Source organism: Epinephelus lanceolatus, chromosome 8, assembly GCF_041903045.1.
Source record: "Epinephelus lanceolatus isolate andai-2023 chromosome 8, ASM4190304v1, whole genome shotgun sequence".
NCBI lineage: Eukaryota > Metazoa > Chordata > Actinopteri > Perciformes > Serranidae > Epinephelus > Epinephelus lanceolatus.
In genome coordinates, this window is record NC_135741.1 from 47,308,234 (window position 1) to 47,329,810 (window position 21,577).

A 21,577-nucleotide genomic window follows, 5' to 3' on the forward strand; every position below is an offset into this window, starting at 1 on the left:
CAACATAGAAAGGTGTAATACCCTCACCTGCCCACACACACACTCAAACACTCACAAAAACACACTTTCTATTTTATAGGAATTTCCAAAAAATTAATTTGGTTGTCTACGAAAAAAGTCTATTTTCTTCAATAGCTCTGACATTACTGGACCCAGACACCCCACACCAATGTAGAATGGTTTGGCCAAGTGGGCCTAATAAGGCAACTAAACTGCACATCTGAGAGTGAGAGACAGACTGTCTATTTTTTTTGTTTTTATTTATTTATTTCAATAATGTTATGTGTTATTTCGGATATTTAAATTTTCTTTTTTGGCATACCTAAATATTCTTGTTAAATAAATGTTTATTTCTCTTTAAAAGGGTGTACTTGAATCAGTATGCCTTTATTATCATTATATAAGTTTAAAAAGAGCAAAATTACAACAATAATAAAAAATGGTCTTAAAAGCACAATGTTACGCAATATTATCGCCTATTGCAATAATTTCTGACGCAATTAATCGCCCAGCAAAATTTGTTATTGTGACAGGCCTAGCCAAGTCGCCTAATGAGACACACCTATTTATATAAAGGTTTCATGCTCTTTCTATTTTATATTTAATTTTTAAACGAACGCCACTGGTTTTCAGTGAAAAGAAAGTTGATTTTCTTCGATAGCTTTCACATTACTGGACCCACACACCCCATACCAATGTAGAATGGTTTGTCCAAGTGGGCCTAATGAGGCACACCTCTTTTTAAATGGGTTTCATGCTCCTTCTATTTTATACAATTTTTTTAACCAAACTCCATTGGTTTTCAGTGAAAAAAGTCTATTTTCTTCAGTAGCGTTCACATTACTTGACCCAGACACCCCAGACACCGTGGCGTTTGTTTAAAAGAAATTGTATAAAATAGAAAGAGCATGAAACCCATTTATAAAGAGGTGTGCCTCACTAGGCAAGAGCTTTCCCTCCGTTCATTACGCTAATGAACCAACTCACCTGGCTGCCAGATGATGCATGGCAGTGAACGCTCTTGTCGTCCAGTCTCTTTGGTGGAGAGAGACGAGGAAAACAAACACGCATGAATATGGCAATTAATCGCGGCCGGAAAAGTTTCCGTCTCCCTTTTAATTTACCATGCAATTAACCGACTTATCGCATATCGCAACAGGCCTACACTTGGCCAAACCATTCTACATTGGTGTTGAGTGTCTGGGTCCAGTAATGTGAAAGCTATTGAAGAAAATATACTTTTTCACTGAAAACCAATGACGTTTGTTTAAAAACATTGGTATAAAATAGAAAAAGTATGAAACCCATTTATAAAGAGGTGTGCCTCATTAGGCCCACTTGGCTAAACCATTCTACACTGGTGAGGGTGTTTGGGTCCAGTAATGTGAAAGCTATTGAAGAAAATAGACTTTTTTTCCACTGAAAACCAATGATGTTTGTATAAAAAAAATTATATAAAATAGAAAGAGCATTGAACCCATTTAAAAAGAGGTGTACCTCATTAGGCCCACTTGTCCAAACCATTCTACATGGGTGAGGGTGTCTGGGTCCAGTAATGTGAAAGCTATTGAAGAAAATAGACTTTTTCACTGAAAACCAAATTAATTTTTTGGAAATTCCTATAAAATACAAAGTGTGTTTTTGTGAGTGTTTGAGTGTGTGTGTGTGGGGGGGGGGTGGGTGTGTTAGCCCTACTCTATGTTGCTCACTGTTTTCTGTCTATGAGAGGGAGGTGGAAATCACTGTTGAATCCAAAATGAATATGCGAATATCCATTGGATATCCAATGGCAAACTAACATCACCTCGGTGAAGGTTTTTTGCTTCTTGCTGGCTGGTTCAGGGCTTGACGCTAACTTTTTTCCCAAGGAGCACATGTGCTCCTAAGTTGAAAAAGTAAGGAGTGCACAAAGAACTTTAGGGGCACAATCTAAATTGATCAAATAATGTGTTTTCCATAATAAATGTGATGCAAATAGACATTTACAAGCAAAATGATTTAATGAATTTTAGGGATGTCCCGATCCAGCTTTTTCCGCTTCCGATCTGATACCAATATTACAGCCTTGAGTTCTGTCCGATACCGATCTGATCCAAGCACGTATTATACATATTCACTTATTTTGTTGTCAGTCATGTTAGAAAAGGTTTGATCAAGCAAAGAACAACTACTTAATCAGGTTAGTTAGAATGATCCACAACAGTTGGTATGAGAAACTGACCTGTTTATTGTTAACAGGGTTAAATAAACAAACTTTAAACTTGAACATTAACATTAAATAAAAGATATAGCTGGTTTGCTTTGGCTGCTTTGGCCCCTTAATAAATAGAAAATGAATCAACACAAGAAATCTTTAAAATGTCTAACATTGAAATTAAAATAGCAGCAAGACTCCACACACTTGTGCTTTGGCCCCCTAATAAATAAAAAATAGATTAACACCACAAGACATTGTTGACATTTAACAAACAATGCAGCCTTTCCTTTTCAGTTATTTTAGTAGTGTCAGTGCAAGCCTGGTGCTGCTGTTTCCTGGGACCAACAGAGGGGACAAAAAAAACACACACAATATTGTACAACTGTTTAAACAAGCAATAGTCCATCCATGGCTCCAATTTCACTAATTGTGCCCAAAACAATGCCATCAGTGCTCTTTACTTAAACAGTAAGAGTGTAAACTAAATAAAAATATCACTCTCAAAAAACCAGAGCAGAAAACAAATAGTCAGTTAACTAAATTGACCGCTACTCTTCCTACCCTCCGTGTGTGTCTGCCGTCTGCATGCTGGCCTGGTGGATTAATAGTAAGAGCTGGAGCAGTTCACTGGAATGGACTGCTTGAATCGCAGAGCACTGGGCTGGCCGGAAAACCTGGATCAGACTCTGTGAAAAACTGGATCGGAGTTCTTGGATCGGCATTTTTCCATGCAGTCCAATCCGATGCCGATGCACGTTTTTTGCTAATATCGGCGGCCGATACATCCCTAATGAATTTGTATACAAAATGTACAGAAAGGTAAAATCATCAAGTTTTGAAAAAGTATTGCAATTTAATTTTGTCTTTAATGTTATTATCTTATTATCTTATAATTATCTTTGCAATATGATTATCTTATATAATATTATTACTATCCTAAAACATTCTCCAGGTACTCTGAAACTCTGCATGACTTATTTCCACCCTGCCCAGCAGCAGTACCGTGGCGAACGGTCCCTAACTGCGGGGAGAACGGAGCAGGCTTCCCCGGAGGTCTGCCGCTTTTCCCAGGCCCTCTTCTCCGCCACACTTTGACTTATTCCCACCCAGCCGACAGTGGGACTGATATTCATTGTGCCGACAGTGGCTTGGAAAACTGCCCATAACCGTGTCACACGGGGAAGAGGGAAGAGGGAAGGTGGCTGGAGTTCCTCCAACATTTGCGGTTAGATTATCATATTTTTTTATTGACAAAAATATAGGCTGCTTCGGCTGATTTTTTTTATGCGCACATGTGCCCCTAAATATTTTTTACAGTTCGCACACACCTATTTTTAGTCGCAAATGTGAGTGAAACACTCGCACTGTCGAGCGCTGTGGTTTGCTGAACATAGTTAAAACACAGCAGCACTGCCCGGCAGCACACGTCTCATCTGTGCGATTGATTCAGATCACAACACGACAGCATGTGTATGCCGCCTGGCACCGCCTCACAGCAAATGCGTCAGAGTTGGCAGCTCTGCTTCGCTTTATATACAGGGCACAGCTCTGTGGGAAACAGTAGGAGAGACACAGTCCGAGGGGGACCCAGGTTCTGACACAACGCTGAAGGGAGAAGCAGGTCCGTGGAGCTGTGCGCCGGACGGAAATAACAAGCGCGTCGCACCGAGTGCGCGCTGCTACGGCATTGCTTTGGGTTGTGAGCGCGCATGACGTGCGTCTGCATTCAAAGTAATGGGTTTGTGCGCGCAAAAGACACTACACCCGAACGCCCCCCATGCACACACACGCTTTAACCAAGGCGGCGGCCAAAATCACCCAGGCAGCCCGCCTTTGTCTTTGAATACCCTGCTTCAGTGTTATCTAGCCATGTTGATACTGCAGGTAGGGTTTATTAGCCCAGATTTGGAGACATGGCTGAGACATGACGTCACACCCAGTCCAATTGAAACTTGTGGTTCATTTACAGGTTGTTATATAAATAGACTTAAAACAACTCATAGGCTCCAGCAGTTAACCTGCAGATTGTCTAATTTTTCCTATATTTTCCCCACAAACAAGAACGTATGCCAGCAGCTTGGTGGCTCAGTGGTTACCATTGTTGCATTACAACAGTGTTCAATTAAGTGTGTCATTGCTGTGTCAGGTCCGCATGCAGCATATGGACCGCTGCACCAACTTCCTGGTGGATGAGCTAGGTGTGGTGGACCGAGCCCAGGCCAGTGACCGCATCTTCTTCGTCTCTGCCAAGGAAGTACTTCAGGCTCGTGTACAGAAGGCCCAAGGAATGCCTGAAGCAGGTGGGGATACTAGTCTGTGTGGATTCTGGCAGGGTTTGGGTGTGACGGGGTGGTGCTGGAGTAGAAGAACGATCACAAAGGTCATTAATGATCACAAGTGTTCAAGGCCACAGTAATATGTTGTCTTGATGGAGTGACAATCATTCTACATTGTGAGCCACACAAGGTTAATGCATACCATAGCTTTGAAAAGACCACACAAGGGATGGGCAATATGGCCCTATAATAATATCTCTATATTTCAGGGTATTTTTGTAATAATGATATTCTTAACGATATGACAAATTAGTCATAGAAATATTCTGTTGTTAATTTTAGAACATGGAATTGCAACAAAATAAGTGATACGTGTCAACCTATGAGCTTGCCTTCAAAAACTAAAGAAAAAGGATCTCTCATTTCTTAAGTCTGTAGACAACAACAGTAACTCAGAGTGAGATTCAGATTCTGCATACAGTATTGATAGTTTAACAAAATAAAATCTACCACAAATTACACATTTAAACAGTTCCCAAATACAAAAAAATGTACCCTGGGATCTATGTATATAAATCAACTGGTGATTTCCTTCTCTTTTAGTAAAATCATTAATGACTGAGTTGTTTTTTCCCACCTGGACCTTTATGCTCTGTCATTTGTCCTCTAATCATCACACTGTAACCTGTGACTGGACGTTATGCTACCATAACTATTGCACATTCACATACATGTAGTTTTTTGTCAAGCCGCAAGTGTCACATAGGTTTACATTACCAAAGGTTTATGACAGAGTCACTTGACGACACCTATTCCCGTGTGCGCACAGTGTGAGAGGAGAGGAAGAGACACAGTGCTGCTGCCAGAGGAGCCTCTGAATGAGTTCCCTCTGAGCAGTAAGTCGCTAAAATAGTCTGAGAAGTCCAGGGCTGTTCATAAAACATTCAGGACGTCACAGTTTAATCCATGCTACTGAAGCTGCTCCTCTTTTTGAAACCACCGCAGAGTCTGTAATAATTTAACTTTCAGCCATGTTTGTTGTTGCCATGGGTAACAGTATGACGTCAATATATCAACAAGTCTAAATATTGCCAATATCACGGTATGAATTTTTCATATCATATTAAAAATGCAGATGTTTTCCTGTTTCAGGTGGAGCTCTTGCAGAGGGATTTCAAGCCAGAATGTTTGAGTTCCAGAACTTTGAGAGGCGATTTGAGGTAAGATCCTCATATGTAACAGGGAATCTGCAGGGTCTTAAAAAGTATTAAAAGTTGATAAATCAAATGTCAGAAAATTAAGGCCATTAAAAAGTATTAAAAAGTCTTAATCGCGATTTTATGAAGTATTAAATTTTCTTGGCATTAAAGCTTTGACAAAAAGTATCCATGATATGATATAATTTATTTTCCTCCTCGCGACTATTACAAACAACGATGTGTAGGCACACTCAGACTGCCATTGGGGGGGGGGGGGGGGGGTTATTAAGTTATTAACTCCAAAAAAGTTAATAACTTAAAAATTATGGCGAAAAGGTAGTTTCTTGCAACCCTAGAATTAAGATAAAAATATTCACAAACGAAAAAATACTTATGGTTGCTGATAGGTAGTATTTACCTTTTTGATTTAACACTAAAAGTGAAAACCCTCGGCGTACTGCAGCGCAAGCAGACAGATGCGCGACTCAGAGCAGCATGTGTCACTGACACCAGACTCAGAGCGCAGCAGACCAGTGGAAAATGTCACCATCAGCATATTTTACATCAATAAAATCTATTTTATCATTATTTTGAGTCACATTGTTGAAAGAATTTAGTCTTGTGTTCAAGCAGGATAATAGGTCTCCATTCATTGCATGTCGGGCTTTCTGTTTCCTTGTCGGAGATGTTTTCTTTTTTAATTACATGATAGCTATTCTCCCTTAACTCACCAGTAAAGAATACCTTTGTCCGTGGCGTCAGTGGTTTAGTGGTAGAGCAGACGCCCCATGTACAAGACTGTTGCCGCAGTGGCCTGGGTTCGAGTCCAGCCTGTGGCCCTTTGCTGCATGTCATCCCCTCTCTCTCTCCCCCTTTCACACTTAACTGTCCTGTCCATTAAAGGCAAAAAATGCCCAAAAAAAATCTTAAAAAACAAAAAAAGAATACCTTTGTCCATTTCAAATAACTTGTGGTAATAATAATATCCCTGTTCTCTTATTTACTGTGAAACATTTTTAGGCAATTCATGCAACAATCAGACCAGATGACTTCTTTACTCGGCCTAATGGGGCCGGCCTTTATTTGTCAACTAACCAAAAACAATCAATCAATTAAAAACACAAACTGGAAGTGGAACATGAAATCTTATATGCCTAACAGACATTGCTTCTCGTTCTTTGAGTTTACATATAGCTAAAGGGGAAAAAAACAACCGTAAACGGACAGCATGATTAGTGTTGCATTCAAGGTCCCCCAAAAAAACGGGAGAAAAAAAGGCCGAATATTCATTGTTGGTTTTTTTTTCACAATCGAATCCCATGCCATCGAACGAAGCTTCGAATTTTTTGGGTCAGCCCTAAATCCCACATGCAAGGGGCTAGCCATAAGGTTGTTGTTTTCAGCAAGTTGGCCTTGAATAGCTGATGTTGAGCTGTAGAGCTGTGTTACTTGTTATGACCTAAGGTGTATTTTAATAAACCTGCCTTTGGTTTAATTTATTCTTTCAAGCTTTATTCCTTCTCATCTTATCTGAGTTCTGTTGTATGTTTGTGCTCCACAGATTTAATTGCAAACTACAGCTGTTTAGTAAGTTAAAGATGTGTTGCTGCTCACGACAGCTTAAAGTGGTGATGAGGTCTTAAGGTTTTTTGGAAGGTCTTAAAAAAGTCTTAAAAAGGTATTGAAATTAACCTCAGGATTCCTGCATATACCCTGTGTAACAACCAGAAATAAGATTTTAGTGTGTTGAGAGAGAGCAGAGAGTATAAAGTTAAACGTAGTGGTGTGATGTATTTACAGTTTAGGCTCTTTGTCAGTGACGTTCCAATGTCTTACTTACCACCTGCTGATTAAAGTAATGCAAGTTAGCCCCATAGGTAGCGAGCAAAGTTAGCCTCCCATCAGAACCTGTCCAGGCTCACTTAAGGTGGACTGTTAAGGCGGACTTACACTTGTGCGTCAGCTCTACACTTGGCCTATGCCGTTGTGAGCATTTATAGTTGTGCAGTGGTGTGTCTGCGTCACTCTGCAGTTACACCTCCAAAACGCTAGTTGACGGTGGAGTTTCTGTGAAGTGCTGTAAAGTTCATCTGATTCGAAACACACCTAAAACACACATTAAATATGGCTTAACAGAGACAATTACAAACAGGAGTACACAAATCGGCTTCACTATAACTCGCAGGATTCACAGGCAAAACACTTGTCTTTTGCTGGACAGATTTCCGTCAAATACAACATGGTAGTGTTTTAGCACAAGCCTATGGCATTTTACATTATATAAATTTGCCTCGTGGCTAGCGGACATTTCCTCTACTCGTGTAAAGCCAGAATGAATCCCACACAAGACTTAAAATGCTATTTTGTGGGGACTTTTTTGTCCTCACAATTTATTGTTTCTTATTTGTGAAATCAAAGTAAATAAAAGCTTTGTTTCCACTCAGGGAAATGGTTTTCATCTTACAAAAATTGACAGGAGGTCTGTGTTGCTGTGACGTGTAGTTACATTTCTGGGGAGGTGCACGTCTGGCTATGGCTGTATCAGTGTGGTGTTGATTTAGCCACTTTTAAACAGATAATGGAGGAATGTCTGGCTGCTGAGTCTCTTCTGAGTTGGGGGTACAGTTATTGATAACTTAAAATTGATTTTGTTGTTAGTACTTCAACTGTGATCTAATGTTAAATTATTGTAGTTGGGATTGGTTTTACTTAATAGGTGAATTAATTAATAGAGTTTTGTATTTATCCATATTAATATATTTAATTCTTCTTTAAATAGGGCCGTAACGGTACGTGTATTTGTGTCGAACCGTTCGGTACGCGACTTTCGGTTCGGCATGACCCTGTACCGAATTATTGGGCGCAGGATATTATTTTATTTTATTTTGTTTTATTTTAATTCCGTTTTTGCGAGCTGAACCATTTAAAATATCTAGTTCCCCGACAGACATGACCGAGTCCGACCGTAGATCTCTGCCTTCACTTTGTGCAGCGCATTCTCACATTTTGACAACATGGCAAGTGAGCCTGACGAACCTGAAGACCCACCCGCAAACGTCAAGTCCTCCGTTTGGGAACACTTTGGTTTCAGGGTAAAATACGAAGATGGAAATAAACAAGTGGACAAGACAAAAGCAGTGTGCCGACACTGCAGAACAGTGGTCGGGTATGTACTTGGAAACACGTCTAACATGCTAACGCATCTAAAGCGACACCACCTGAGTTTGAACGTTAACAGGCACGACTAGAAAAAGCAATCTGGTGCAAACTACGATATCGTCGTCGTTTAAAAAGAAAAAGCGTTTCCCTGACCATCGCGCTAAAGAAATAACCAACGCCATTGGAGTTGAGTAAAATTGCTTCAGCTGCACTTTAGATATAAGCATGTTTTGTTTACTGCACTTTAACAAAGTGGGAAAGCTAAGTAAGTTCCTAGTAAAACTGAATCTCAGCAGGCTTTAAAGCTGACCAGCTGCACTATACTTTTTATTAGTGCTGGGCATAGATTATTTTTTTTAATCTAGATTAATCTCACTCTAATTCTGGAGTTAACCTGTATTAATCTAGATTAAAATGTTTCATTTGAATTTTGCCAAGGACAGCGTGTGTTACTGAAATAATGAAAATGCATCACACACTGCACAAGAAAGCTGTTCTACTCTAATATTTGGCAATGAAAATGTTCAAGAATTAGTAAGCCTTTTCATTACCTAGCCATCTTTGTAGACCATACCTGCATGGCTCCAGGAGTTTCTCCAGCTTTTCCAGCTTCTCATATTCAGTGTTTGTTGGGAGGGTCAGATTGTGCTTCTGCTGGGTCAGCATTGTGTGCAGTGGGTCTCTGTTGCGTCTCACGCGCTTGATCATCTCGAGGGTGGAATTCCAGCGTGTGGGAACGTCTTGCACGAGTGGCTCCTGGTCTTGTCCAAGGGAGGCTTGCTGGGCATTCAGCTCGTCTGAGTTGGCCAGACTGTGCTTGAAATGTCCCACCACTTTGCGACACTTGGCCAGTACAACATCAAAACCACCATCCCGAAGAGACACAACAATGGCCCTCTGTAAAAGATGCGCGATGCAGGGCAAATGCTCGAAGGGCAGTATCCTCCCTGCAGCTATCATGTTTGGAGCGCTGTCTGTTCCAATAGTGGTGATTTTGTCAGCTATCCCCCACTGATTAGCGACGTCGAGAAACTGCCTGGCACACGCTTCGGCAAAGTGACGCTCCTCTGTTTTCGTCACACCTAGGACAGACAGAAAGTAGATCAGAATAAGTTCGCTAGGCTACTAGCAATCAGCAGACGTTATTACGTTATTAAACGTAGCTAATGTTAGCTAGTCTGGCCTTAATAACGTTAACTTAAGCTGTGTAAATGTTAGGCTGAAGTAGCTAAGTTACAACGTACCTAAGGCGAACGAGTGAAGTTCCCAGCTGACATCGATGAGGTGTGCAGTAACACCGAGGTAGTTTTCGTTGTTGACTGATGTCCAATGGTCCCCAGTCAGTGCTACATACGTCGTCCCTGCCAACTTCTCCTCTTTAGCGTTTTTCTCTGCGGCGTGCTGGTCATGAATTCTCCTCATGATGGTTCGCCTCGCAGGTAGCTTGTAAGATGGGTCGCCTGTGGCTGCCTGGAGAAGCAGCTCAAGCCCATCATTTTCAACCACGCTGATAGGACGACAGTTGATGGCAATCCACTGAGCTAACAGATTAGTTAGCTTGGCTGACTGAGCAGCGCTGACGGGCTTGCCTCGGTTGCACTCGAACATTGTTGTTTGACGAAAACCACTTTTCCCAGCTACATCATAGCTTGGCCCGGCATCTTCCTTGCTAACAACAACACCTAAAGGCAGCTCACCCGGGTGCTTTGCTTTTAGGTGGTACTTGAGACTCGAGGAACTCCTACAGTAAACTAATTCCGCTTTGCACAAGGTGCAGACAAATTTGCCCTGAAGCAAACCCGGCTTAACAGCATCCATATCAGCTAGCGTTTGATGTGATAACTAGCTTAATTATGATTTCACATGTGTTTGGACTTGTTCTCGCCCCCCCCATGGCATAATTTGGCCAGGTATACATCCGCGCCACAACGTCACACACAATAATAACAATAATTTTTTTTTCGCGAGATGAGAGTCTCGCGATAACGCAGCACGTTAACGCCGATAACTCAGTCAAACATTTATTGGCGTAACGTTTCGGTCGATGTGACCTTCATCAGACATATCAGAAAACATCTCTGCCCTACATATATGTACATCCCCGGTGGGTGCAGCTGACCAATCCGAGGACTAGGGGGCTCAACCTTTTTGATGAGTCTCACCTGTCAGAGGGCGATAACATTCAATTAACAGGTACATCAGAGTTTTACGTGATATGAAAAAAAAATTTTTGTATATACATTTTTTATATAAAGATAAAACACTATAATCCCTCGCAATGAAAGAGTTGAAACTGTATAAATAGGGGCAACCATGCCAATTATTTAAAAACAATTTTTAGATTTTTGAAAGTATACAAGCAACAGTAAATGCCAGTAAATAATCAACCTCTTCTTTAGAAGGAGGGGAGAAAAAACAACCAAAGTGTACTTTTTCTTTACTAAAGTCACACGTGAATTTTAAATTACTCTTAAATCCGTTGATTAAAATCTGAAAATCTTTTAGTTCCTCTATATCACCTTGGAAAATGCAGAAAATGTCATCAATGTATCTATAATATTTTAACAGTCTGGGAAGATATCGATTGGTGTCAGGGTTAAAAATAAAATTTCTTTCAAAAAAACCCATGTATAGATTGGCATAATTAGGCGCACATATAGTGCCCATACTTGTCCCAGAAACCTGTTGAAAAAAATCATTATCGAAACAAAAATAGTTGTATTTCATGACAAAACCGGCTAAGTCAATGATGAACTTATTAGGAGGACTGGCTGCATTATCACGATTCTCAAGATAGACACTTAATGCATGCAAACCTTCATCATGTGGTATGTTTGTATAGAGACTTGAGACATCTAATGTCAATAGGAAAATGTTCTCAGGTAGATTGGTTACAGCAGATATCTTATTCAAGAAGTCTGTGGTATCTCTTAGATATGCTGGCAGTGTTTGTACCACCGGTTTGATAAAGTAGTCGACAAATTCTGATAAAGGGGCGAGTAGTGAGTCTCCCTCCGCTTCTGTGGGATCGAACAGGTTCCGTTGCCACCTAGGGGTGGAGACCACGACTTGCTTCTAAAAAGAAGGGAAGCGTTCTGGATCTTTACGTTACAGACATTGTCACCAAAGGGACTAAATGATGAATTGTTGCTGAATGTAATGTTGTAGATGTTTATTTATTCTCTGTCTGTCCTGACTGTAATATCTGCTGCCTGCAGGAAGAGCTATGTGTAGGGAGCATTATTTTTGCGGTCTGTCCCTCTGCCTCTGCTGGGGTATCCAGGGGCTTTTGGACACACTGCAAAAGATTGCTTCGCTTCAACTTTGGTTGTTTTTTCTCCCCTCCTTCTAAAGAAGAGGTTGATTATTTACTGGCATTTACTGTTGCTTGTATACTTTCAAAAATCTAAAAATTGTTTTTAAATAATTGGCATGGTTGCCCCTATTTATACAGTTTCAACTCTTTCATTGCGAGGGATTATAGTGTTTTATCTTTATATAAAAAATGTATATACAAAAATTTTTTTTTCATATCACGTAAAACTCTGATGTACCTGTTAATTGAATGTTATCGCCCTCTGACAGGTGAGACTCATCAAAAAGGTTGAGCCCCCTAGTCCTCGGATTGGTCAGCTGCACCCACCGGGGATGTACATATATGTAGGGCAGAGATGTTTTCTGATATGTCTGATGAAGGTCACATCGACCGAAACGTTACGCCAATAAATGTTTGACTGAGAGCGATACAGTGTGCGGGAACCTTTCTTTGATTTTGTGGACACGTTTTGGGTTACGCCCTCTTCCTACGCACCTGTTTGTTTAAGCAGAAATTTATATTTATATTTTTCATTCAAAAAATGTGTTAAAAAAACAGCAGGATTTTATTTTTCACTTTTATATTTCTATTTTCATTCAAACAATGTGAAAAAGCAGGATTTTATATATATTTGTTTCATTCAAAAATTGTGTAAAAAGAGTTAACTGCTGTGGTGGTATGTTTTAATAAGGTTACCAATAAGTAAAAGATATTTAATAGTTGTCTATATTTTTCATTACTGTACTGAAAAAAACCGAACCGTGACTTGTGTACCGAGGTACGTACCAAACCGTGATATTTGTGTACCATTACACCCCTAACTTTAAACTGATAAGGGTTAGGTCTAATATACTGTTCAGTTTCAGGTTTAATTAATTGTAATTTACCCGTTATAAAGGTAATCTGGAAGTTCCATGTCATGTTAATTTTAAGAAAGAAAAAAAACCGTATCAGCAAACTTTCTGGTGCTGCTGTTACACAGGTTAGACCCAGCCTGCTGTGACCCCCCACTGGGATTTGTGCCAGTTGAGTAATAGATGCTACAGCTACTCCTGAAAGTCCCTTTCTGGAGTTTCCACCCAGAGGTAGGGAGTGAGGCAGAGGGACCGTGGCATCCTTATTTTTGTCTCAATTGGAGTTTGGAGAGAGAAAGAAAAGGAGGGAGAGGGACAAGGAGGGGCTGAGTGAATCAATGCTTTGTGCGCAACTCCACAATGAAATAAAATCTGTAGAAGTGGAACATCAGTGGCAGTCAATTTTGACATTGTGGCAGCTGCCACAAATAAAGGATTGTAATAAAAACACTGCAGGACAGCTAAATGTAGCAGTTTCAGTTTACATCAGAAAGTATATATTTTTTATCCGTCCTATTGTATATTATAGATTTACTAACAAAGTAAGTTATGCCCGGTTCACACTACACAACATTTCTGTCCGTTCTGACAGTCACTATGTCACATTACGCGATTGTGGAGGCATAAAATTGTGCCGTGACTTGGCCGACAGACTACACATCTACTATCCCGGTCGTCTCTCATGAAGTGTGTGATGTCATCGGGTTATTCTTGTCCTATTTTTATTACTTTTACTAGTATTTCAGTCACTGTGTCTGTTCGTGGGCCAGCTGAACTGATATTGTAGTAGTGTAAAAAAGTACTGTATACAAACATGCAAGTCACTAAATCCTCCACAACAAGTTCCTGCAAATGTTTCACAATAAAAGCCTATTTAAAAAATGAAGGGATTCTCTCAACCAAAGTTATAAGGGGCTTATAATTTGAAACAGATACAGGAAGTGTTGAGTTTGAAATGACGGCGTGATGCATTAACTTTATCAAGGCAAACGAGAGCAGATAAAAAGTAAAAATATAAATAATTACAGAGGGAATAATAAACAAAAGCCCGTTTATAATGTAGTCTGTTTCAAATGAAGCCAGTAGCCTCTGCAGTTTTGCTAAGTAAAACCACTATGTTTTTATTCTCTTACTTAATTTCTGTCTCCATTATGAACAGGGTCCAAAACTAACATTTTCACTTACCATTTTCACTTGAAATTTTTTACCAGCCAGGCAGATATTTTACCAGGCAACCCAATAAAAATTGCTTTTAAGTGTTGTAATTTGCTATCAGTATTATTTAGCATGTCATTTGGGTCTTGTATACGATTCTCAATCAATATTTTATTAGTGTGCACTAATATTAGTAATAATGTATGCTAAAATATGAATAACTGTTTCAACAATTAAGTGTAATATTTGGGTTAATAAATTCTGTAGTATTCTTACTACAATGCAAAAACAATCTTTCATTAAGGAATTTTACATAAATCACTGACTTCAGTCCCCTTTGGACAGTCGAGACATAAGATTTTAGCTCGACCAGACTGCAACAGCAGGGCCTGCCCTATATAAACATGAATGTCTGATCAGTGGTGGACAAAGTATTCAATGACATGACTTGAGTGAAAGTAAAAATACTCTTGGTCAAATACTACTCCAATACAAGTGAAAGTTGTTCAGTCATTTTTTTTTTACTTAAGTGAAACTGCACCAACTGATTAACATACAAGTACAGAACAGTCCCTTCATAAGTAAAGAACAGTCCCTAAAGTGCGGTGAGGTTTGTGGATGGTTACCTGCCACAAAGACAGAAATGTGAATGGCTCGTTTCTCCTCTGACACGCCACATACCTGTGTGCTCGGCTGTTCAGGTACGTTTGGGCAGCGATCGCAGCGAAATTCTCGCGCAAGCCCGTTCACATCAGATGCGCATTTCTCCACACCGGTCGACAAGCGGTTCTGCTCCCAGCTGTTGTCTCCATCACATTTGGGGCTGTTTTACCATCATGGGTAACTGCCCAGCTTGACACATTCGCGCGCGGCTTGCGCAGAAAATAGACCAGACGCCGAAACGATCACTGCAGGGCAGCTCCGTGGCCGGTGTGGATGACACAATCGGTTAACATGGGCACCGAAAGGAAACTGGCTTCGCTTCTCGGCACTTCGAGGCTATTCACAGCGCTTCCGCGGGCGGTGTGGCCCTGGCGTTACGTGACCAAAGATTGTCTCTGCCTGAAATACACATTACTCTGCCAGGAAAGCAGCCGCTAGTCTCGCTCACCAGACCTTTCTCAAGAAAAGAAAGGTCTGGCTGCACCGACTCTCACTTTAAGATTGGAGAAAAAAAACGCCCCGGCTTTTTTATTTCTTTCAACCAATCACAATCGTTCTTGGCGGTGCCACAGCAACGGTGCTCTTGCAAAAATATTGCTGGGGGGAAACAGGTTTTGGTGTAACACGCCCACAAAAATATCGCCTACAGGACGCGAACCATGGCAGAAAATGGCTACATCCCCACAAGATCAAACACCGCAAAAGTTAGTAAAGGACGTTTGTCGACTATGACAACCGGAGGTGTTAGGGCGGGACTTCAGCGGGTGGCTCATTCCGCCCAATGAGAGGCTGATCTATGCAGCGAACTTGCGTCCACTCAGACTAGCTTGATGCTAATGGCAGTACTCAGCAGGTTGATAAAGTGTCTCTGCTGTTTCACACCACAATTTTTCCCTTTTTACTGTGTGGTAACGTCCCTAGAGGAAATATCAAAAAGGCTGTGGTGCTGTTGACCTACAGTTGTCCAGCAGATCACTCTGTGTTTCTGTTAGTCAACGGCTGTGACGGGAGAAGTCGTGATTGACAAAAAATCAAACATGCTAGACTTCCTCTCCGACTGTCGTTCACGATCCATGCCAACACCGTATGTGGCTGCGTCGGGCTATGATCGGGCTGATATCATGTAGTGTGTACCAGGCATTAGGTTTATTTAATGCAGCACCTTTGACAGAGCAGAGTCACAAAATGCAAAGGGGATTACAAATACAGTCTACTATATTGTTATTATTTCACGATGCAAAATAATAGAATTTATGATCAGCTTTAACTACTGAGAGATGACTGCTGAAATCAACAACATAGTAGCCAACAGCATTAGGCTCATTATGTAAAAAACAAGATCATTTTGTCTGTCTGCCCATGCCATGCAGCTTTCTCTCTCTCTCTCTCTCCCTCCGTCCCCAAGCAGCTGAACTGAAGTGACGCGTTCTGTCCATCTCTCCTCCACTCCATTCAGTACCAGGGACAGTGCCGTGCAGTCGGTTAGAGTGTGGGTGTGTGTGTGTGTGGTGTGTGGGTGTGGGTGTGTGTGCGCGTGCGCGTGCATGTCGGTGTGGCAAGTGTCAGTTATACGTGAAGGATGCCAATGTCAAACTGTGTCAGGGGAAATTAAATTTTGTACTTATTTAATACTACTTCTATCACAAACTTCAGACATCAATGGGAAAACAAGCCAAATATCTTCATATCACTGGCAAAGGCTTCGGCTTTTAGGAGTCACTCTGATCATCGTCAGTCCCCAAGTTTGTCTGTTGGCAAATCCCCATTCTCGGAAACCATCGGCTGTATTCGGCGTCTGACTTCCGGCAGACGGCGATACAGCCTCTGGGGGCAGACCCCCGATTGTTTGGCATTCTGGTTTGATTTGGGCGGAGGAGGAATTTCCCTTTCCGACTTCCGTTTACATATGAGCAAATATGCTGAACCATTGCGATGGATTCAGAGTTTGCAGTGACGCCAATTATGTTCTGCCTCATTAGTTCACCGCACGGACCGTTTAACCTGGCAACAACTGCAGCAGGCTCAAACGTGATTGGTCAATATCACACGGACTACAAACAGCCTACAACCGGAAACCAGGGCTCTTCCGCTCTTCTTCCGGAGGCAAGATCTTTGGGGTTTGCCTACAGACTCTACATTCACTGAATGTAGGAAATACCCAGGCAAGGAGGAGGCAAGCAGTTTCCCCTGCTTGTGAAAAGCTAGGCTAAACACATTCTGCGCCCTTCTCTGTACTGGAGACACAGAGGTGACTTAGCTAAGAGGGCAAACAAGCATATTTCCCTAAATGTTAGTTAGTGCTGCACAATTAATCTAATCGCAATCGCGATGTCAGGCAGTCCGATTACATAAAAGGCTGCGATTTGCGATTTAATGTAAATAAATGTTAACGTGTGTGTCTGTGAACGTGACTACCTCTCTCATAGTGTGTGGAGTTTGTTGACATTACGCCCACAAGCTATCCTGGTGTGTGCAGCACGTATGGTCAGGTGACCAGCCGGCGTGCAGCAGTGACCAACACAGATGCTGAAGAAGAGCATGAGCACGACCAAGAACAGGCTGAGTTGGTAGCGAAAGATAACCCAACGCCTATTATATGGCGAAACTTTGGATTCAGGCACGGCGACGTTGAACAGAAAGACATGCTGTGTAAAACTTTAAAAGTTGAAATCGCCACGTCCTGCGGCAACACGACCAATCTATATCAGCACTTGAGACAGCACGGAGAAAAGTAGGAAGAATGCATGTGAGAGAAAGACGAGCCAAGTAACGATGAAGACAAAGAGACAACTGAAAGCTGCCAGAGCCTCATAAAACAACAAAGCACAATGAGGCTTACATTTGTAAGTGTCACGCCATACAACAAGACCTCAAAGAGACACAGGGAAATCACGGACTCCATAACAACCTATATAATAACAAGTGAAAAATTTAGCAATTTTGCTCGAGCTCGGCCCACTTGACATGCTGCTGTGTTGTACAATGGACTATTCACATGCTGGAATTTGTCATTTACGTGACAACGCCTGAATGCAACACAGACTCAGCGCCGCTGTGTGTCGTGTGGTGCTGCGCTGCTGTGCGAGCAGCAGATTTGACTGTGCATAACAGCAGTCTGTTGATGGTAATTTACACACTGTCCATAACAATAACTAGGTCAGGTCAGGTCAGTGCCCTCCTAATATAATGTAGGGGAAACACTGAATCAAGCAAGAAGACTCATGATACCATTTATTTATTGTATTGTAATCACAATCACAAATCGTAATATTGTCCACCATAATCGCAGTCACACATTTTTATCAAATGGTGCAGCTCTAATGTTAGTGCTCCCCTCAAAAAGAACTATTGACAAGTGTAACTTAAACCCTACGTGGCTTTCATTTGACAACACTTTCTCACTGAGTAATCGATGATTGTTATACATTCTGTAAAGTGACTTGATAATCCAGATATCCGAAGTTATTATCAGCTGGACTTGGAGTAGTGAAGTGTCCAGTGAATTATGAAGCCCATCCATGGTTCTTAAGCTGATCTTGATTGTTGGCCTGTCTGCTGCTGTGTGTAGGAGTGTATCTCACAGTCCGCAGTGAAGACCAAGTTTGAGCAGCACACTGTGAGAGCCAAACAGATCTCTGAAGCCCTGCGCTGCATTATGGATTCTGTACACATTGCTGCACAAGACCAGAGGTGAGTCAGGTATTTAAAGCAGATTGTACAAAATGCATGGATAGAGACTGTATGTAAACCCAAGCCTGGAAACGTGATCATGTATTAAATACTGTATCATTAAAAAAGTTTTAGTTTTGTAGATTTTGTCTGCTTTGCAAGCCTGTGCATTCCGACACAGGCTTGCAAGTTCACTTTCACAAACTGTAGGGCAAAAATACTTAGGTGCGTGTGTGCGCACTCTAACAGACTTCAGACAGGTTTACTGCATAATAATATTTTGTGCATAGTGTTGTAAAAGAAACAGGCCAGCTGCAAGGAAGAGAGGGGGGGTCTCTGACTAGTTAGTGTCTTTGGAATTACTTTCCATGTCATGGTTTGCTATTCAGCACTGTCAGACAACCCTTGTTGCACTCAGTCAGCTTATCCATTGGGGACCGCCAGTATGTCAACATAATAATATTTGTGTCTGACACAACATTAACTTTTTTTGAAAGGTAAACAATGTTGTGATATATTTTCTTAATAGACTATTCTAGTCAAGTAACTAACATTAGTCAGCCAGCTAGCTAGCATTAGCATAACATCAGTAGCAGAAAGTAGTCAAGTTCATTTTTTTCAAACACTGTACTTAAGTACAAATTTCAGGTGCTTGTACTTAACTTGAGTGTTTCTATTTTCTGCTACTTTCTGCTACTTCTACTCCACTACACCTAAGAGGCAAATATTGTACTTTTTATTCCACCACATTCAACATTATAAAATACAATCTATAAGTGAATTTTAATTTATTAACAAGGCTTCATTGAGTAAATAAATTATATAAATGTACATACACATATGTTGTTTTGTAATAAATATTGTGTTTTGGTTAGGCGCCTATTAGCTAGCAGACAACAGCATCAGGCAATATGGAATAGTAGTATAGTTTCAGCCAGTAGTGAGCTGACTGTTAGATTTCTTGAGAGTAGCTTTATTTCATGATTTTAGTGGGCTGGTTGACCCCTATTAAAGGTTTTTACATAATTTTGGCAAACCTGTAGGATCAAAAGGGCAGCACACCCTGCAGGATAAACCAAGTAGTGATACAAACTTTAAATGTTGTACTTTTGTTGTCATGTGAAGATATTAGTATATCACATACAGGAGGACATATTCGCCAATAGCGATATATCTGTAATAGGTCAACTGATGCCCCTACTCTTTATTCAGTGATGGATTGACTGGAGAAGTAATTCACGTAAATGATTTTCATAGTGACAAAGACACCATCTACATTTTACATTATTATCTAAAAGCAATCGTGTGTCTGTGTGTGTGTGTGTGTGTGTGTGTGTGTGTGTGTGTAGGATCTACTGCCTTGAGACCAAAGAGGACCGTCAGGACCGATTGGAGTTTATAGACAAGCAGTTGGACTTGTTGACTATGGACTGTAAGGCTAAGATCAAGAAGATTACTGAGGAGGTGGAGAGACAGGTGAATCCCAACATGACATCATCACATACCTGCCTTAGGTTCCTCACTTAATGTCAGTGGTGGCTTGTGAAGTAATGGACTTCAGGCATTCATCATTTCCTTACTTCTCAAAAGTCAATACTAGTCTAGTCAACTTTCAAGTTCAGCATGTGTCACAAAAGTAGTGTTTGCAGATGCACATTGTCCTGCTTGAGTTGGTCCTATCTGTACTGTCTGCTCATGTTCAGGTGTCTAATGCCATGTCAGAAGAGATCAGGAAGCTCCACGTGCTGGTGGATGACTTCCACATGGACTTCCACCCATCACCAGTGGTGCTCAAGGTCTACAAGAATGTGAGTTTCACAATTTAACAATTCAAGTATGTTGTTTCAAAGGCCCAGAAAAGTTCAGTCAGTATTTGTGAACATGACCTACTCTCACTCATAGCCAGAGGCTGGAGAAGTAAATCTCAAACTTGTCTGGAGCTGCTCCATAAACAACATTGCAAAGGTGCAGAGTGCAAATACTAAGTAATAAATACAGAATAACTGCAGGGGAAGACTTTTTGACATTCATCCAAACTGTTTTGAGGAACATCACTGGTATCTATTTCTCTTAGGTGACCATGCCCCACAGTGTCCACAGGGTCCACCCACATGGAGAATATAATTATGTGCTTGTCAGCAGTTAGCTGTCTGTCAGGTGTTGTGTTTGTGACGATCTGTTGGTCTTTGTCAGCACTAGTTATTGAGGTTGGCTGTGGTGTCGGGGCTTGTGCACACACAAGCACAAATGCTCTCTCACACTAGCTGATTGTACTCACTGTTGGAGATGATCCTTTCTCCTCTCTCAGTCTCTCAGACTGGTCTGTTCTACACAGGCCATTTAGCTGTTGAGAGTCTACCCAGATTTTTCTCTTTGTGTTCTGACCACCTCATTAGTTGGTTTCATAAGTCACATCTATATCTCTGTTGTATGCACTTCCAGCAGGCTCAATCAGAAATGCTGTCCACCCTCTGCATCTGTCAGTCTGGAATCTAAATGCAGCACAGTGTAAAGCTCATCCTTGGTCTCCAGTTGGCTCACTGAACCTGTGTAAAGCTCATATAATCTGTATTATGTAAGAGCAGTCCAGACTGAATCATGATGTACTCATTCAGCCCTAAAGTCTCATTTGATTTGAACATAAGACCAAAATTGCTGCTCCTGCCTAAGCCTTTCTATTTGTAACAAGCTTGAGTAGCGGCCAGAAAAAACAACGCCAGACTGCCCTGGACATACCTGAACCTGACTGACACATCTATGTCCATGTCCTGTAATTTTCAGCCTTCTATGATTATATTTACTCTTTACAGCGGCACATCCTGACAGCTGTGACAGTTGAGAATATTACTTTTCACATCAGCGGAGTGTCAAGGGACTATATTCAACTTATCTTGCATTGTAACATGCATTATGACAACTTAATAAGGTTTATGAATGTTTTTAAATGAAGTGGAGGAGCCTACAAGTGTTTTGTTTAGTTTGTCTCAGAGGCTTCAGAGGGACTCCGCAGCTCTGATCAGCTGTCTGCTGCTGCTGCTGCTGCTGCTGCGAGAGAAGTGTCCTTCTGCTTCTTCTTCTTCTTCTTGTGT

At 41.1% G+C, this 21,577-nt stretch overlaps 1 protein-coding gene across 1 annotated transcript in view; it reads left to right on the top strand.

The window, feature by feature from the left end:
- The window catches only part of mfn2 (mitofusin 2), a 68,293-nt gene that overhangs the window by 24,724 nt on the left and 21,992 nt on the right, over window positions 1–21,577 (top strand). The window contains exons 8-12 of the mRNA XM_033629004.2: window positions 4,344–4,497; window positions 5,626–5,693; window positions 18,388–18,509; window positions 19,838–19,964; window positions 20,192–20,296. Of these exons, the coding sequence (XP_033484895.1) occupies window positions 4,344–4,497; window positions 5,626–5,693; window positions 18,388–18,509; window positions 19,838–19,964; window positions 20,192–20,296 (576 nt within the window). The remainder of the gene's footprint in view (window positions 1–4,343; window positions 4,498–5,625; window positions 5,694–18,387; window positions 18,510–19,837; window positions 19,965–20,191; window positions 20,297–21,577) is intronic.